This window comes from Somniosus microcephalus, chromosome 14, assembly GCF_052327205.1.
Source record: "Somniosus microcephalus isolate GS21.2 chromosome 14, FLI_Smic_1.0, whole genome shotgun sequence".
In the NCBI taxonomy this organism is placed as follows: Eukaryota; Metazoa; Chordata; class Chondrichthyes; order Squaliformes; family Somniosidae; genus Somniosus; species Somniosus microcephalus.
In genome coordinates this window covers 113,280,784-113,295,374 of record NC_141000.1, presented here as the reverse complement: position 1 = coordinate 113,295,374, position 14,591 = coordinate 113,280,784, and the positions used below count along the sequence as shown (strand labels likewise).

At 45.7% G+C, this 14,591-nt stretch overlaps 1 protein-coding gene across 1 annotated transcript in view; it reads right to left on the bottom strand.

Annotated features, from left to right (window-relative positions):
- Nucleotides 1–868: 868 nt before the first annotated feature.
- The window catches only part of LOC147107861 (uncharacterized), a 63,975-nt gene continuing 50,252 nt past the window's right edge, over nt 869–14,591 (bottom strand). The window contains exons 9-13 of the mRNA XM_086007436.1: nt 13,892–14,016; nt 10,241–10,519; nt 8,293–8,443; nt 4,661–4,760; nt 869–1,480 (exon numbers count right to left, since the gene is read on the bottom strand). Of these exons, the coding sequence (XP_085863562.1) occupies nt 1,284–1,480; nt 4,661–4,760; nt 8,293–8,443; nt 10,241–10,519; nt 13,892–14,016 (852 nt within the window). The 3' untranslated portion in view covers nt 869–1,283. The remainder of the gene's footprint in view (nt 1,481–4,660; nt 4,761–8,292; nt 8,444–10,240; nt 10,520–13,891; nt 14,017–14,591) is intronic.

Genomic DNA, 14,591 nt, shown 5'->3' with positions numbered 1-14,591 from the left:
TTCAGGTGGACGTAAAAGATCACACTGCACTATTCGATGAAAATCAATCAAGTTCTCCTGGCCAACATTTACCCCTCAACCAACACCTAAAATAAAACCTCATTGCTGTTTATGAAATCTTGCTGTCGGCAGATTGGCTGCCGTGTTTCCTACATTACAACAGTGACTACACCTCAAGAGTACTTCATTGGCTGTAAAACGCTTTGGCTGTCCTGAGGTCATGAAAGCAGCTATATAAATGCAAGTCTTTATTTTCCAAATTGCAATTGGGTGTTATAAAAGTAAGAGGCATTGTAGGGTTTTCATAGCTGAAAAAACAAAGTCCTTGAGGCCAAAGAGGTCACCTAATAATTGTGGCCCTTCCTTCCACCTCCAAGAATGGTCTCCTGTCAGGGAGGATGTTCCCCCTGGCTGGGGGGTCACAGTCTCAGGATACGGGGTAGGACATTTTAGGACTGAGATAAGGAGAAATTTCTTCACTCAGAGGGTGGTGGACCTGTGGAATTCTCTACCACAGAAGGCTGTGGAGGCCAAGTCACTGAATATATTTAAGAAGGAGATAGATAGATTTCTAGACACAAAAGGCATCAAGGGGTATGGGGAGAGAGCGGGAATATGGTATTGAGATAGAGGATCAGCCATGATCATATTGAATGGCGGAGCAGGCTCGAAGGGCCGAATGGCCTACTCCTGCTCCTATTTTTCTATGTTTCTATGAACATCAACTTGGATAAACGCTATTCCACATTACTAATGACATACCACTCTTTCAGTTTCTTCTGTAGATTTATGATAAGCCTACATGCTTCATCATAAGTTTATTGCCTTGAAATAAAAGTTGTCAATAAAGCACCACATGAACACAATAGATAAAAATTAAAAGTTTATTATTGAATTTGTAGTTCATAGATACAATATTTAAAAATAGTTCTAATATTTGCATTATCTGAAGAGCAGGGGAGTTCTCCACCATGTCCTGGACAACATCAATCCCTCAACCAGCAACTAAAACAGATGATCAGATCATTTATTTTCATTGCTGCGTGTGGGACCTTGCTGTGCGCAAATTGGCCGCCGCGTTACCTACATTAAAAAAAGTGACTACATTTCAAAAGGTACTTCATTGGCTGTGAAGGGCTTTTGGGACGTCCTGAGGCCGTGAAAGGCGCCGTATAAATTCGAGTTCGTTCTTTCTTTTCTTTTTACACAATGTCGTGGAGATTTTTAGTTGCCATTTGGACCGAATTGGGCGATGGTCTCGTTCCCAGATTGCTCAGTCGGCGCTACAATTGCCTCCAGGACTTTAACGTAACAGGGTCCGGTGATGGCTGTCTCCTCAAATTATTCTTCACCTTGAGCATTCTGGTAGAGAAAGTGACCCTAGTGAGGCGCCGATACATGAGCCGCAGGAAGCTGATCAGAAGAATGACCAGTAGTATCGTGCCCGCCGATATGAGAATCACCATCAACAGGTTTGGCTCTGGCATGAGAATACAGAAAAGATGTTACACCATGCCTCAGGATGCACAATAGGGACGTCTCACGCCCCGTCCTAGACTCGCAGGAGGAGGCCGTTCAGCCCATCGCTCCCATGCTGGCTCTCTGAAAGAGCTAGCCATTAGCCACACTTCTCTGCCTTCTCCACGTAGACTTTTAAACTTTTCTTTTTCAAGTAGTTATCCACTTCCTTTTTAAAAGCTATTAAGTTACTGAGTCACCAACTTCTGCAAAAAGTTTTTCCCTCTTTACCCTATCAAAACCCTTCATAATTTTGAACATCTCTGTCATTTCTCCTCAACCTCCTTTGTTCTAGTAAAAAATGTCTCCTCATAGCTAAAACCTCTTGTTCCTAAATGATCTTGTTTTTTCTCCAAGGCCTTCACACCCTCCCTAAAGTAGAGTGACCAAAACTAGACACTAAATTCGATCTGCAGCTTCACCAGTAATTTGCACAGGTTTAGCCTTACCTCTGATTTTGTGCTCAATTGCCCCTATTATGAAACTTTGGATCACAGCTTCGACACCTTGTCCTCCCACTTTTAAAACCTCTCTGCTCCTCTACGCCTTTTAAAGTTTCAACCCTGGGGAACGTCACTGTTTAAATCCCTCCTGCTCGAAAAATATCCATTAACCAATAGTCTGTTTTCAATCCTTTAACCAACTTCCTCTCCATGCTTCCACACTCCCTTTAAGACTAAGTGCCTTAATTCCATCAACAAGGCTCCGATGTGACACCGGATCAAGTACCTTTTGAAAATCCATGTACACAGCATCCATTGCATTTCCTTAATCAATGCACTCTGTTATTTACTCAAAAGTTTCTATTAAATTTGTCTTTTACCAATTCCATGCTGGCTGTTCTCAAATCTTCTTCTTCTTAGGCAATCCCTTGGAACCGAGGATGACTTGCTCAAATAACCCATTTCTTTCTAGGTGACTATGAATTTAATCCCGTAAACCGCAAGCTTACTCACATCACTGTTAGACTGACTGGCCCACAGTTACCCAGTTTATCTCTTTCTTCCTCGGAGCTATGGCCGATTGAATAAATGACAGACTGACTCAATTACTAATAGTTAAGAAAACCTCACAGTGACTGGCAGATTGGACACTTCCATACCCAGTCGCCAGACATCTTTTCTACATGGGATTAACTCATTGTTAGCTTCCCTCCTGCACATTAACAATTAGGTGGGGGGGGGGTCTGAGGTACCACTCAGAAATAAATAAAAGCTTTTGCTCTCCTCATCCTTTCAATTCTCTCCTATCCTCTCTTGGCTGGTGCTCGGGTACCGTGTTAAGGATGCGAGCAAGCTTGCTCCAGTGATCACGCTTAATATACAAGATTTAACAGTGGGTTAATCATTGAGGCCCCACAGCTAATCCTCATTGGTCCTCACCCAATATCCATGTGCATTGTCCAGTGGTGATATGCAGCAGGAACCATGGATAATGCTTCCCCTCCCAAACCAGTAACTCCAAGGTACCGCCTCATAACATGCATGTGTGAGGTTAGCAAACTCAGCAAAGACTGGGAATTGCAGGTGGGACTTACTGTCCTGTGGCTTAATACTACACCGGGAAACACTTTCATGCACTCAGCAAGCCGGGGGCCTGCGATCTAATTGGTCAATGTAATTCCAAAATTCTATAGACTCTGGAATAGTTCCCATGGATTGGAGGGTAGCTAATGTAACCCCACTATTTTAAAAAGGTGGTAGAGAGAAAACGGGGAATTATAGGCTGGTAAGCCTGACATCGGTAGTGGGGGAAATGCTAGATTCCATTATAAAAGATGTAATAGCAGAGCACTTGGTTAACAGTGACAGGATCGGACAAAGTCAACATGGATTTACAAAAGTTAAATCATGCTTGACTAATCTACTGGAATTTTTTGAGGATGTAACTGGTAGAATAGATAAGGGCGAACCAGTGGATGTGGTGTATTTGGACTTTCAGAAGGCTTTCGATAAGGTCCCGCATAAGAGATTGGCGTGCAAAGTTAAAGCACATGGGATTGGGGGTAAGGTACGACTTGGATAGAGAACTGGTTGGCAGACAGGATGCAAAGAGTTGGAATAAACGGGTCTTTTTCCGAGTGGCAGGCAGTGACTAGTGGGGTACCGCAGGGATCAGTGCTAGGACCCCAGCTATTCACAATATATATTAATGATCTAGACGAGGGAACTGGATGTAATATCTCCAAGTTTGCAGATGACACAAAGCTGGGTGGGCGTGTGTGCTGTGAGGAGGATGCAGAGAAACTCCAGTATGATTTGGACAGGTTGGGTGATTGGGCAGATGCATGGCAGATGCAGTATAATGTGGATAAATGCGAGTTTATCCACTTTGGTGGCAAAAACAGGAAGACAGATTATTATCTGAATGGCAATAGATTGGGAAAAGGAGAAGTGCAACGAGACCTGGGTGTCCTTGTGCACCAGTCGCTGAAGGTAAACATGCAGGTGCAGCAGACGGTTAAGAAGGCAAATGGTATGTTGGCCTTCATAGCGAGAAGATTTGAGTACAGGAGCAAGGGTGTCTTACTCCAGTTGTACAAGGCCTTGGTGAGACCACACCTTGAGTATTGTGTGCAGTTTTGGTCACCTTATCTGAGGAAGGATGTTCTTGCCATGGAGGGACTGCAACGAAGATTCACCAGACTGATACCTGGGATGGCAGGAATGACATATGAAGAGAGACTGGGTCGATTAGGCTTATATTCACTAGAGTTTAGAAGAATGAGAGGGGATCTCATTGAAAGTTATAAAATTCTAACAGGACTAGACAGACTAGATGCAGGAAGGATGTTCCCGATGGCGGGGAAGTCCAGAACCAGGGATCACAGTCTAAGGATAAGGGGTAAGCCATTTAGGACAGAGATGAGGAGGAATTTCTTCATCCAGAGAGTGGTGAACCTGTGGAATTCTCTACCACAGAAGGCAGTTGAGGCCAAATTATTAAATATATTCAAGAAGGAGTTAGATATATTTCTTAAGGCTAAAGGGATCAAGGGATATGGGGACAGGGTACTGAATTTGGATGATCAGCCATGATCTCATTAAATGGCGGAATAGGCTCGAGGGGCCGAATGACCTACTCCTGCTCCTATCGTCTATGTTTCTATGTAATAAACCAGCAGCCACCATGGAGCCCTTACCTTTATTTTTAGCCTTGCTCCTCAGGACAGTGATTGGCCCAATCTCAATGTAGTTTTCCTGGAAAGAGTGTGACTTTTCCACAAAGCTTTTTTTCAGCCGCTGCAATGAAAGAATAATCTGTGACCAGCTCCAGATAAAACACGATGCTATGATTTCAGATTGATAGCATTTGATTTTGTGAATTGTTTGCCGACATATGAATATTTGAACAGAAACTTCTGGAAATACTCAGCAGGTCAGGCAGCATCTGTGGAGAGAGAAACAGAGTTAACGTTTCAGGTCGATGGCCTTTCGTCAGAACTGGAACGAAAGATCATCGACCTGAAATGTTAGCTGGGATTTTGGAGGCACTCAGGGGGCGGGTTTGGAGGCGGGACATCCGGCAAAATCGCAAAGATTGACAGCGGGCAGGAAACCCGCTGTCAACCCGCCTCCAATCAATCTTCCCCAGTGTCGGGTCCCCAATTTGCGCATGGACCCGACACCTAGTGGCGGGAAGAGGATTACAGCCACTTAACTGCCTGTTAACAGGCTCCTTTGCAACTTTGACACTTCTACTTCAGGCTTCCCAACATCCGGACATCATGCCAGGTAAGTGTGATGTGTTGTGAGTCTGCTGTAATGTCTCTGCATTGATGACAGCTGCAGAAGTGGTGTGAAGGATCCAATGGTGCACTGGTGAGTTTCAGAGGTAAGAAAATGTTGGGAAATTCATTTTTAATGCATTTAGACTTTTCTGTAGGTAACAAGTTTTGAATTGTATGTGTGCTCCCACCTCATTGGGGGAACCTCTCTCACCAGTGACAGATCATTTCTGTAACCTCATCTGCAGCTGTCATCTGTTCTAGCCTAAGGAGGGTGTCACTGGCGAGCCTGGGTGCAAGAGCTCACCTGTGAACAGTCATTGTCAGTGTTTGCAGCACCTCAACGCTGTCAAACACTGAGAAATGAGCTGTCATAGAAAAATTGTGCGTAGTTCCTTTAAGAAAACCGGCAGATGACACGTCATCAAATGACGTCATCTGACCAGCTTCTTCTCAATTGACCGACAAGCCCGCAGGGTGGGCTTAACAAGGCCAACTGATGTAAAATCACATCCGTGGGCCGGATGAAGTTGGGGGCAGGACTGGAACCCGGAAACCAGCTGACCCAGTCCCAAGCCGCATCGATCGATAAAATCGCAGCCATTAACTCTGTTTCTCTCTTCACAGATGCTGCCTGACCTGCTGAGTATTTCCAGCATTTTCTGTTTATATTTCAGATTTCCAGCATCCACAGTATTTTGATTCTGTACAAATATTTGAAGCATTTTTTAAAGATAAAAGCTCCCTCTATTATTCACTGCACTCTCTGCTCTGCCTGATCCATGTGGCCCAGAAGGCGAGAGGTGGACCTGTTTGTGTAAATGTTGGTGGTCTTCTGCTTCTTTTTGCTAAATGTGTCACTCAGAACCACCAACAAGTGCAATCCCAAGCTTTTGAATGGGAAATACAGTTGCTCCTGAATTTAGCCACATGTGTGCAAATTAAAACGACTTAAAAACACACAAGCGATTTTCGTCTGCCTTCCGCTCCATTGAACAGGGTGGTAACGGGACATAAATCAAAGGGAAAAAGCCAGTCGTGTCCAATATTTTTCTGTTAACAAATCTAGTCAAAGTGACACACGAGTCAGATTGATGATTCCCCTTTAACAAACAAACAAATGCCTCAGTGTGTAAATAGCCACCTGATGTGGCGCTAAACCCTGCAGAGCACGCAGGTCCAAGCTTAATCTCGGCCCTGAGTTAATATCAGCAGGGCAGCGGTGAATGTGACGCAATTTGTCTCAGCATCTTGACATGAGGAATGGAAGAAAATAAATCAACCAAGGAACTTGTGGACACTGGATGAGGAAAGTATCAAGCTCAATTGTGATGCTCCCACAGTCAAATAGATTCATTGGGGTAGATCTTGACTTTGTGCGGTAGTGTAGAACGGGTGATAGCGAATCAACAGCCCGTGTTACATCTCCCCCGATTTTCATTTCTATTGAAGTCAATCGGTCAAAATCTGGTCCACTGTGTAGGCTCACTATAGTAATCTGGGATGTAATGTTTAAGTTATCCACCAGATGGAGCCAAAGATTAAGTGTTCATATTCACCAGTATTTAAGGTAATGGGTCATGTAGTCAATGTCCTGGTACACCAGTTTATATGGTAATGTGGCATTGCATTATGGGTATGACTCAGAGGTGAATCCTCCATCTTGCCATCGTGCAGTAAGAAAGGTGCTTTGCCTCCAGCTGTAAGAGGTATGTTTCTCTGCTACACCGGGTAATTAAACAGTTGGGTTTTGTTCCTAAGATCTCGCTTCTCTCAGTTCTGACCTTACCACTCGGATATCACACTCACACGTGACTATTTGTGGATTGAGTAGATTGGGCCTATACTCCCTGGAGTTTCGAAGAATGAGAGGTGATCTCATTGAAACATATAAGATCCTGAGGTGGATTGACAGGGTAGATGTTGAGAGGTTGTTTCCCCGGGCTGGAGAGTCTAGAACTAGGGGTCGTAATCTCAGGATAAGGGGTCAGCCATTTAAGACTGAGATGGGAAGGAATTTCTTTACTCAGAGGTTTGTGAATCTTTGGAATTCTCTACCCCAGAGGGCTGTGGAGGCTTAGTCATTGAGTATATTCAAGGCTGAGATCGATAGATTTTTGGACTCTAGGGAAATCAAGGGATATGGGGATCGGGTGGGAAAGTGTTGAGGTCGAAGAGCAGCCATGATCTCATTGAATGGCGGAGCAGGCTCGAGGGACCGTATGGCCTACTCCTGCTCCTAATTCTTATGTTCTATTTGGGTGAGGAGTTGTCAGCAACCATGGAATTGGTCCCGAGCACCAATCACTGTTATTGGGAGAACATAAGAACATAAGAAATAGGAGCAGGAGTAGGCCAATCGGCCCCTCGAGCCTGCTCCACCATTCAATAAGATCATGGCTGATCTGATCCTAACCTCAAATCTTCTATCACTCTGCATCCACCCGAACCCATGTGATCTCCCGGGAGAGGTGAAAAACCAGATAAAGACCCAATGGCCAATTTGGGAGAAAAAAATCTGGGAAATTCCTCTCCGACCCATCTAGGCGATCGAAATTCTTCCAGGAGATCACTCTGTCCCTATATTTTCTACAGTACTTACCTTCTGTAAAGGCGATCTCCACCCCAGCCAGGAACAGGAATAAAACCATCTCCTGAAATCTAACACAGAATTAGAACACAGTAGGAGCAGAACCATGCTAGAAGAGGGGAAAGAGAGAATAGGAATAAAGAATATGGAATGGATTAAAGTTGAACTGGTTTTGGTGACTGGACATGAGTTCATTTTCATCTATAATGAAATGAACTAATCTGCTGCATATAGAGGCATTAGAAATAACTTCATGACGGATTTTGTTCTGGTTAGAGGCTCTAGCAAAATTGGAATGGCTTAATCAATGAACCTGTTTAGAGTTTTGCCAGAAATAGCGAGCGGAGGAAATCATAGAACAATACAGCACAGGAGGAGGCCACTTGGCCCATCATGAACACATTCCCGCAAAGCTCCCCCTCGCCCTCTACTGACCAATCATGTGCATTTCACTCACATCTCTGGTGCAGACGCAATGATTTTCAGCACAAATCTGCAATTCGCACCTCAAGAAGGTGGAATTCTCTGTGACAGACGCCTTGACAGATAGCAACACCAACGAGGAATTTCCATTGAGAAAAATAGAGACTCCATTTAATGTAGGACACCTAGTGGGGAGAAATACTGGATTGAAGCATTAAGCATCCTTTATAATATTTTCTTCCCTCCTCTTCTGAAGGACCTGACACTCACTAGGGTACAATGGTCCTTGCCCAAGTGACCATTCTTCATTCTGTATACCTGGACAGTGAGTGTCAGTGGGCTGTTCAACCGTGACAGGCATGACAGCCAAACCTAATCATATTCTTAAAGGTGTCAGCCTTGGTTCAGAGGTTGAACTCTCGCCTCTGAGTCAGAAGGTCATGGGTTCAAGCCCCACTCTGGAGACTTAAGCACATAATCCAGGCTGACACTCCAGCGCAGTGCTGAGGGAGCGCTGCAATGTCGGAGGTGCCGTCTTTCGGATGATACTTTAAACTGCTCTCTCAGGTGGATGTAAAAGATCCCATGGCACTATTTGAAGACGAACAGAGGAGTTCTGCTAGTGTCCTGGCCAACATTTATCCCTCAACCTACATCACTAAAACAGAATACATCAGCAAAGAAAACCCCAGATTATCTGGTCATTATCACATTGCTGTTTGTGGGAGCTTGCTGTGCACTAATTGGCTGCTGTGTTTCCCCCATTACAACAGTGACTACGCTTCAAATGTACTTCATTGGCTGTAACGCGCTTTGGGATGTCCTGAGGTGATGAAAGATGCTATAGAAATGCAAATGGAAGGCCTTTCGTTTCTTACCCAAAGACCGTACATATTTTCCAGTGGGCCAGTAATTCCGGTCCCAACACGTGAGTATGGACGGTGTACTCGCGCGTGGGCCCGTTGGAAGTGCCGGATTCCAGCATGCACAGCACATGCGCGGGAAACCGGCATTTCCTCTCCATCGAAATAAGGGGTTAAGAGGTCCAACGCGTGCGCACAGGACTCTGCGCGCACACGTTGAACTTCCTTCGTTTAGACAGGTTTGCGCGTGTGCAAGGGACTGAACTTTTTGGAAATGAAAAAAGGAGGCGTAAGCAGTGGATTCTTGAAGGTAAGTGGTCTAATATTTAAAATTATTACATTTTTTCCACAGATTCATTGTTTTTAAGGACTTTACAGTAAGGTAAGTTTATTTTTAGACCCGAATTCGTAAAAAAAAAAAATTCAAAAATTTTATTAATTGTTTTAAATAGTTTTTTAAAGTTATTTATAGTTTATTTAATTATTGGGATGTTTTTTAAAATTTTAATTAAAGTTAAACTAGTCTTTTGGGCGCCCGTACTTTTCATGAGTTTGACAGTCTTTACTATCAAACTCATGAATGAGTTTTCCCTCCCCTGATTGGCTGCAGAGTGCTCACCTGATCCCAGCCGGCACATCGCACTAACTACGCCGCTGGATCAGGTAAGCACATCGCGCCGACATCGGAACCGGGCCTGTGACAGGAAATGCAAGCAGGCCCGGGCTTCAGATGTCAGCGCGCAGGGTGAGTGCAGATCGGGGGCTTGCACGCGCGGCAAGCACCCGATCCTAATTTCTGGCCCAATAGAAACGCTATTTAACTTCAAGTTGCTGTTGTCCTACAAGAAAATCCTTGGTCCTTCAACTAGGTACCTCAATAATAAAAAACAAAATTGGGTGAGGTACGAGAGGGCTGTAACCACGCTTGGAATTGTATCCCAGTGTATCAGAGGAGGGGGGAAATTAATTGGTTGGGGGGGGGTTAAAGGAATTAAAATAGCAGCGTGTATGTCCATTGTGATTCTTAGCGGTCCTTAGTTAAGCTAAAGGCCATGTGTAAGAACAGTAAGGTAGTAAACCATGAGTAATTCACTCTCCAGCTCGAACCTGTTTCCTTACCCGTCCTCTATGATTTGGTCCCCTTCAGATTCTTGTGATGATGACACAGCATGGCAGTTCTTTACGAAGAGTTTGGGATTTCTGGCTAGCCCTGTCTGGATGCTTACAGTCACATTCAGTCTTTCATTTTCGTGAAAAACAAAGGACTTCTGATGACGTATCGCGGCCACATTCAAACTTTTGTTTTTTCCGAAAGCAAAGGATTGCTCATTATTCAAACGTACATAGTCAACCAGGAAAGATCCTTTGACCCCATTTGTGCTGTTAATTACTTTGTACCTGTAAGATATTGAGTATGTACCAATGAATAACCATTGAACTCATCAAGTAAAGCAGTAACATGCATGGACCAGTCGCCATTTTGCCCTGCTAATACTACAACAACAACAAGTATTTATATAGCCCCTTTAATGTAGTAAAACATCCCAAAGACGCGTCACAGGAGCGTTATCAAACAAAATTTGATACCGAGCCATGTAAGGAGATATTAGGACAGGTGACCAAAAGCTTGGTCAAAGAGGAGTATTAAAGGAGGAGAGAGAAGTAGAGAAGTTTAAGGAGGGAATTCCAGAGCGTAGGACCTTGGCAACTGAAGGCACAGCCACCAACTGTGGAGCGATGAAAATCGGGGATGCGCAAGAGGCCAGAATTGGAGGAGCGCAGAGATCTCAGAGGGTTGTAGGGCTGGAGGAGGTTACAGAGATAGGGAGGGGCGAGGCCGTGGAGGGATTTGAAAACAAGGATGAGAAGTTTAAAATCGAGGCGTTGCCGGACCGGGAGCCAATGTGGGTCAGCGAGTACAGGGGTGATGAGTGAAGGGGACTTAGGATACAGGCAGCAGAGGTTTGGACGAGCTCTGGCTCTCCATGATGTTGCGCTCAGAAAGTCGGATGATGGGCTGTTTGATAATGACTGGAGCAGTACACCATGTAGCACACCGTGTATTGTTCTGCTGCTAAGATACGGCTGTGCTTAAAGAGCCCGTCCTTTTAAGGCCGCTAAGTTTCAATGCTGTAATCAGCCTGAGATCAATTACAGGTCAACTGCTGTTGGTGTGAGACATTTGTAGATGGTTAGATACTTGTAAATTTACAGCTCCAGCTTAGCTTGTAAATTTCCCTCATAAATAGCAATTAACCGGTAATTTAGCCCTACATGAAATGTTTGCCTTTTTTTGTTTCATAATTTGAAGTGTAACCTTTAAAGTGTAATGAATACTTTCAAAAGTTTAATATCTACGAGCAGATCTCCCATAATGTTGCTCACATTAAGTCACAGAATAAGAACAGGAGCATTGTGGCATGTACCACACAATGTATTATTCTACTGATCTGGGTCTGATTGGTGGGTCCCTTTACGGCCACATGGTCCAATTGTTATAAATAGGAATCAGCTGAGGTTAAACCCTCTTGGGAAGATCTTGAGATTAGAGGATATTTTCTGTTGCTGGGGAAGATTCTCTGTAAATTGGCAGATGCTTGTAAATCCCCAGCACTTCCCCCGAGGTCAGAAAAAACGAGCAAGAAATAAGCAGGTGCAATAGTAACTTTCAAAAGGGATTTGGATAAATACTTGAAATCAGAAAAAACTTGCAGGGCTAGGGGGAAAGAGCTGGGGAGTGTGACTAATGGGATAGCTCTACCAAAGAGGCACGATGGGCCGAATGGCCTCCTTCTGCTGTATGCTGTATGCAGGAGTGGGCAGGGCCTGAGCGGGAGTGGGCGGGCCTGAGCAGGAGTGGGCGGGGTCTGAGCAGGAGTGGGCGGGGTCTGAGCAGGAGTGGGCGGGGCCTGAGCGGGAGTGGGCGGGTCTGAGCAGGAGTGGGTGGGGTCTGAGCAGGAGTGGGTGGGGCCTGAGCAGGAGTGGGCGGGCCTGAGCAGGAGTGGGCGGGCCTGAGCAGGAGTGGGCGGGGTCTGAGCAGGAGTGGGTGGGGTCTGAGCGGGAGTGGGCAGGGCCTGAGCGGGAGTGGGCGGGGCCTGAGCGGGAGTGGGCGGGGCCTGAGCGGGAGTGGGTGGAGCCTGAGCAGGAGTGGGCAGGGCCTGAGCGGGAGTGGGTGTGGCCTGAGCAGGAGCGGGCGGGGCCTGAGCGGGAGTGGGTGGGGCCTGAGCAGGAGCGGGCGGGGCCTGAGCGGGAGTGGGTGGGGCCTGAGTAGGAGTGGGCGGGGCCTGAGCGGGAGTGGGCGGGGCCTGAGCGGGAGTGGGTGTGGCCTGAGCGGGAGTGGGTGGGGCCTGAGCGGGAGTGGGCGGGGCCTGAGCAGGAGTGGGTGTGGCCTGAGCGGGAGTGGGTGTGGCCTGAGCAGGAGTGGGTGGGGCCTGAGCAGGAGTGGGTGGGGCCTGAGCAGGAGTGGGCGGGGGCTGAGCGGGAGTGGGTGGGGCCTGAGCGGGAGTGGGTGGGGCCTGAGCGGGAGTGGGTGGGGCCTGAGCGGGAGTGGGTGGGGCCTGAGCGGGAGTGGGTGGGGCCTGAGCGGGAGTGGGTGGGGCCTGAGCGGGAGTGGGTGGGGCCTGAGCGGGAGTGGGTGGGGCCTGAGCGGGAGTGGGTGGGGCCTGATCGGGAGTGGGTGGGGCCTGAGCGGGAGTGGGTGGGGCCTGAGCGGGAGTGGGTGGGGCCTGAGCAGGAGTGGGTGGGGCCTGAGCAGGAGTGGGCAGGGCCTGAGCGGGCAGGGCCTGAGCTGAATGCTCTGTGATTCCAAATATAAAAAGATGGATGGATAGTGATGGCTCCTGGCATTGCTCATAGTAAGTCAGAGGATGGGCTACTTTTAGAATAAGAGTTTTATATGAGGTTATCAGGACTGTTTTATTTATTAAAGGCAAGTACTGGGAATGGAGCTCAAGATGGAAGCAGTTTATTGAATGAAGGACTGCAGTGTGAATGTACTCCATTGGCATTTATATATTTTTAATTTGGTGGTGCTGGCTATTTATCTATTTATGGATTTAAAGATTGGGCGAATTTATAAATAAAAGGTCAGCAGTGGAATGCAGCTTATAAATATTAATTATTTATTTTAATATCTGTCTCATTTATTTCTAAAAGGGGAGCAGGGAGACTGGAATTAATTGGCATATAAAGATTATGGGGATTTACTTATAAAATGCTAGCAAAGGAATGGCATTTGTGTAGAGATTAATTATTTATTGCAAGATGGGGCCACTTATTTAATTTAAGATGAGGAATAGAGTCCAGTTATTTGCTCAATTAAAGTTCAGGAGCTTTATTTGCGACAGCAGTGGGAATTAATTTAAAAGATTTATTTATTAAAGAAGATAGAATTTTAAATGCGTGGAGGAGGTATGAAATGCAACGCTGGCATAGAAAGTTTATTTATTTATCTCTGGCAGCTTGGGCATTTACTTATAAAGCTAAACATTATTTAAAAGAGCTTTAATTTTAAACAACTTTGGTCAAGAGGAAAATGTAGAAGATTTACTGCAAGACCGCCATTGTTGGTGCTCTGTAACTGGCCAACAGGTAGACACATGCCGCCGAGACAATTCCCCTCACCCCCACCCAACAACCTGGAGAGAGATGAAGAACTCTCCGTGGAGAGGATGCCGAGCGTACACTTGCCACCTCTTCTCCCATGAACCGCTGATTACTTATTACTTTATTTGTTTCTGCTTTTAATATCGCTTCAGGGACTGCACTTACATCATCCGATGTTCGGGGGAAACTGAGAATTGGCAGACTGTAATGTTGGGTCCCTCCAAAACCAGGTGTAAAACTTCTTTGCTTTTCCACTCTAGCCACAGATCCGTGACGCCATCGGTGATGTTCTGTAACAGAGTGAAGTGATCCCTGTGAACCAATACATGTATCCTCTTGCAGCAGAAGTTTTCTGTGGTTGGTTTTAAACTCAAGTGCATTTGAGATTCATTGACAATGAAAGGAGAAGGAAAGTTTAGTGGGAGTACTGCATAGAAAGAACTTGCATTTAAATAGTGTTTCTAATGTGCAAAAAGGTTCCAATACTGCAAAATATGCACGGTCTTTGGGTAAAACATGAAAGGACTTGCATTTTGCATTTCTACAGCGTCTTTCACAACCTCAGGATGTCCCAAAGTGCTTTACGGCCAATTTTGAAGTGTAGTCACTGTTGTAATGTAGGAAACGCAGCAACCAATTTGTGCCCAGCAAGGTTCCACAAACAGCATTGAGATAATGACCTGACATAGAAACATATAAAAATAGGAGCAGGAGTCGGCCATTCGGCCCTTCGAACCTGCTCCGCCATTCAATATGATCATGGCTGATCCTCTATCTCAATACCATATTCCCGCTCTCTCCCCATACCCCTTGATGCCTTTTGTGTCTAGTAATCGATCTATCTCCTTCTTAAATATATTCAGTG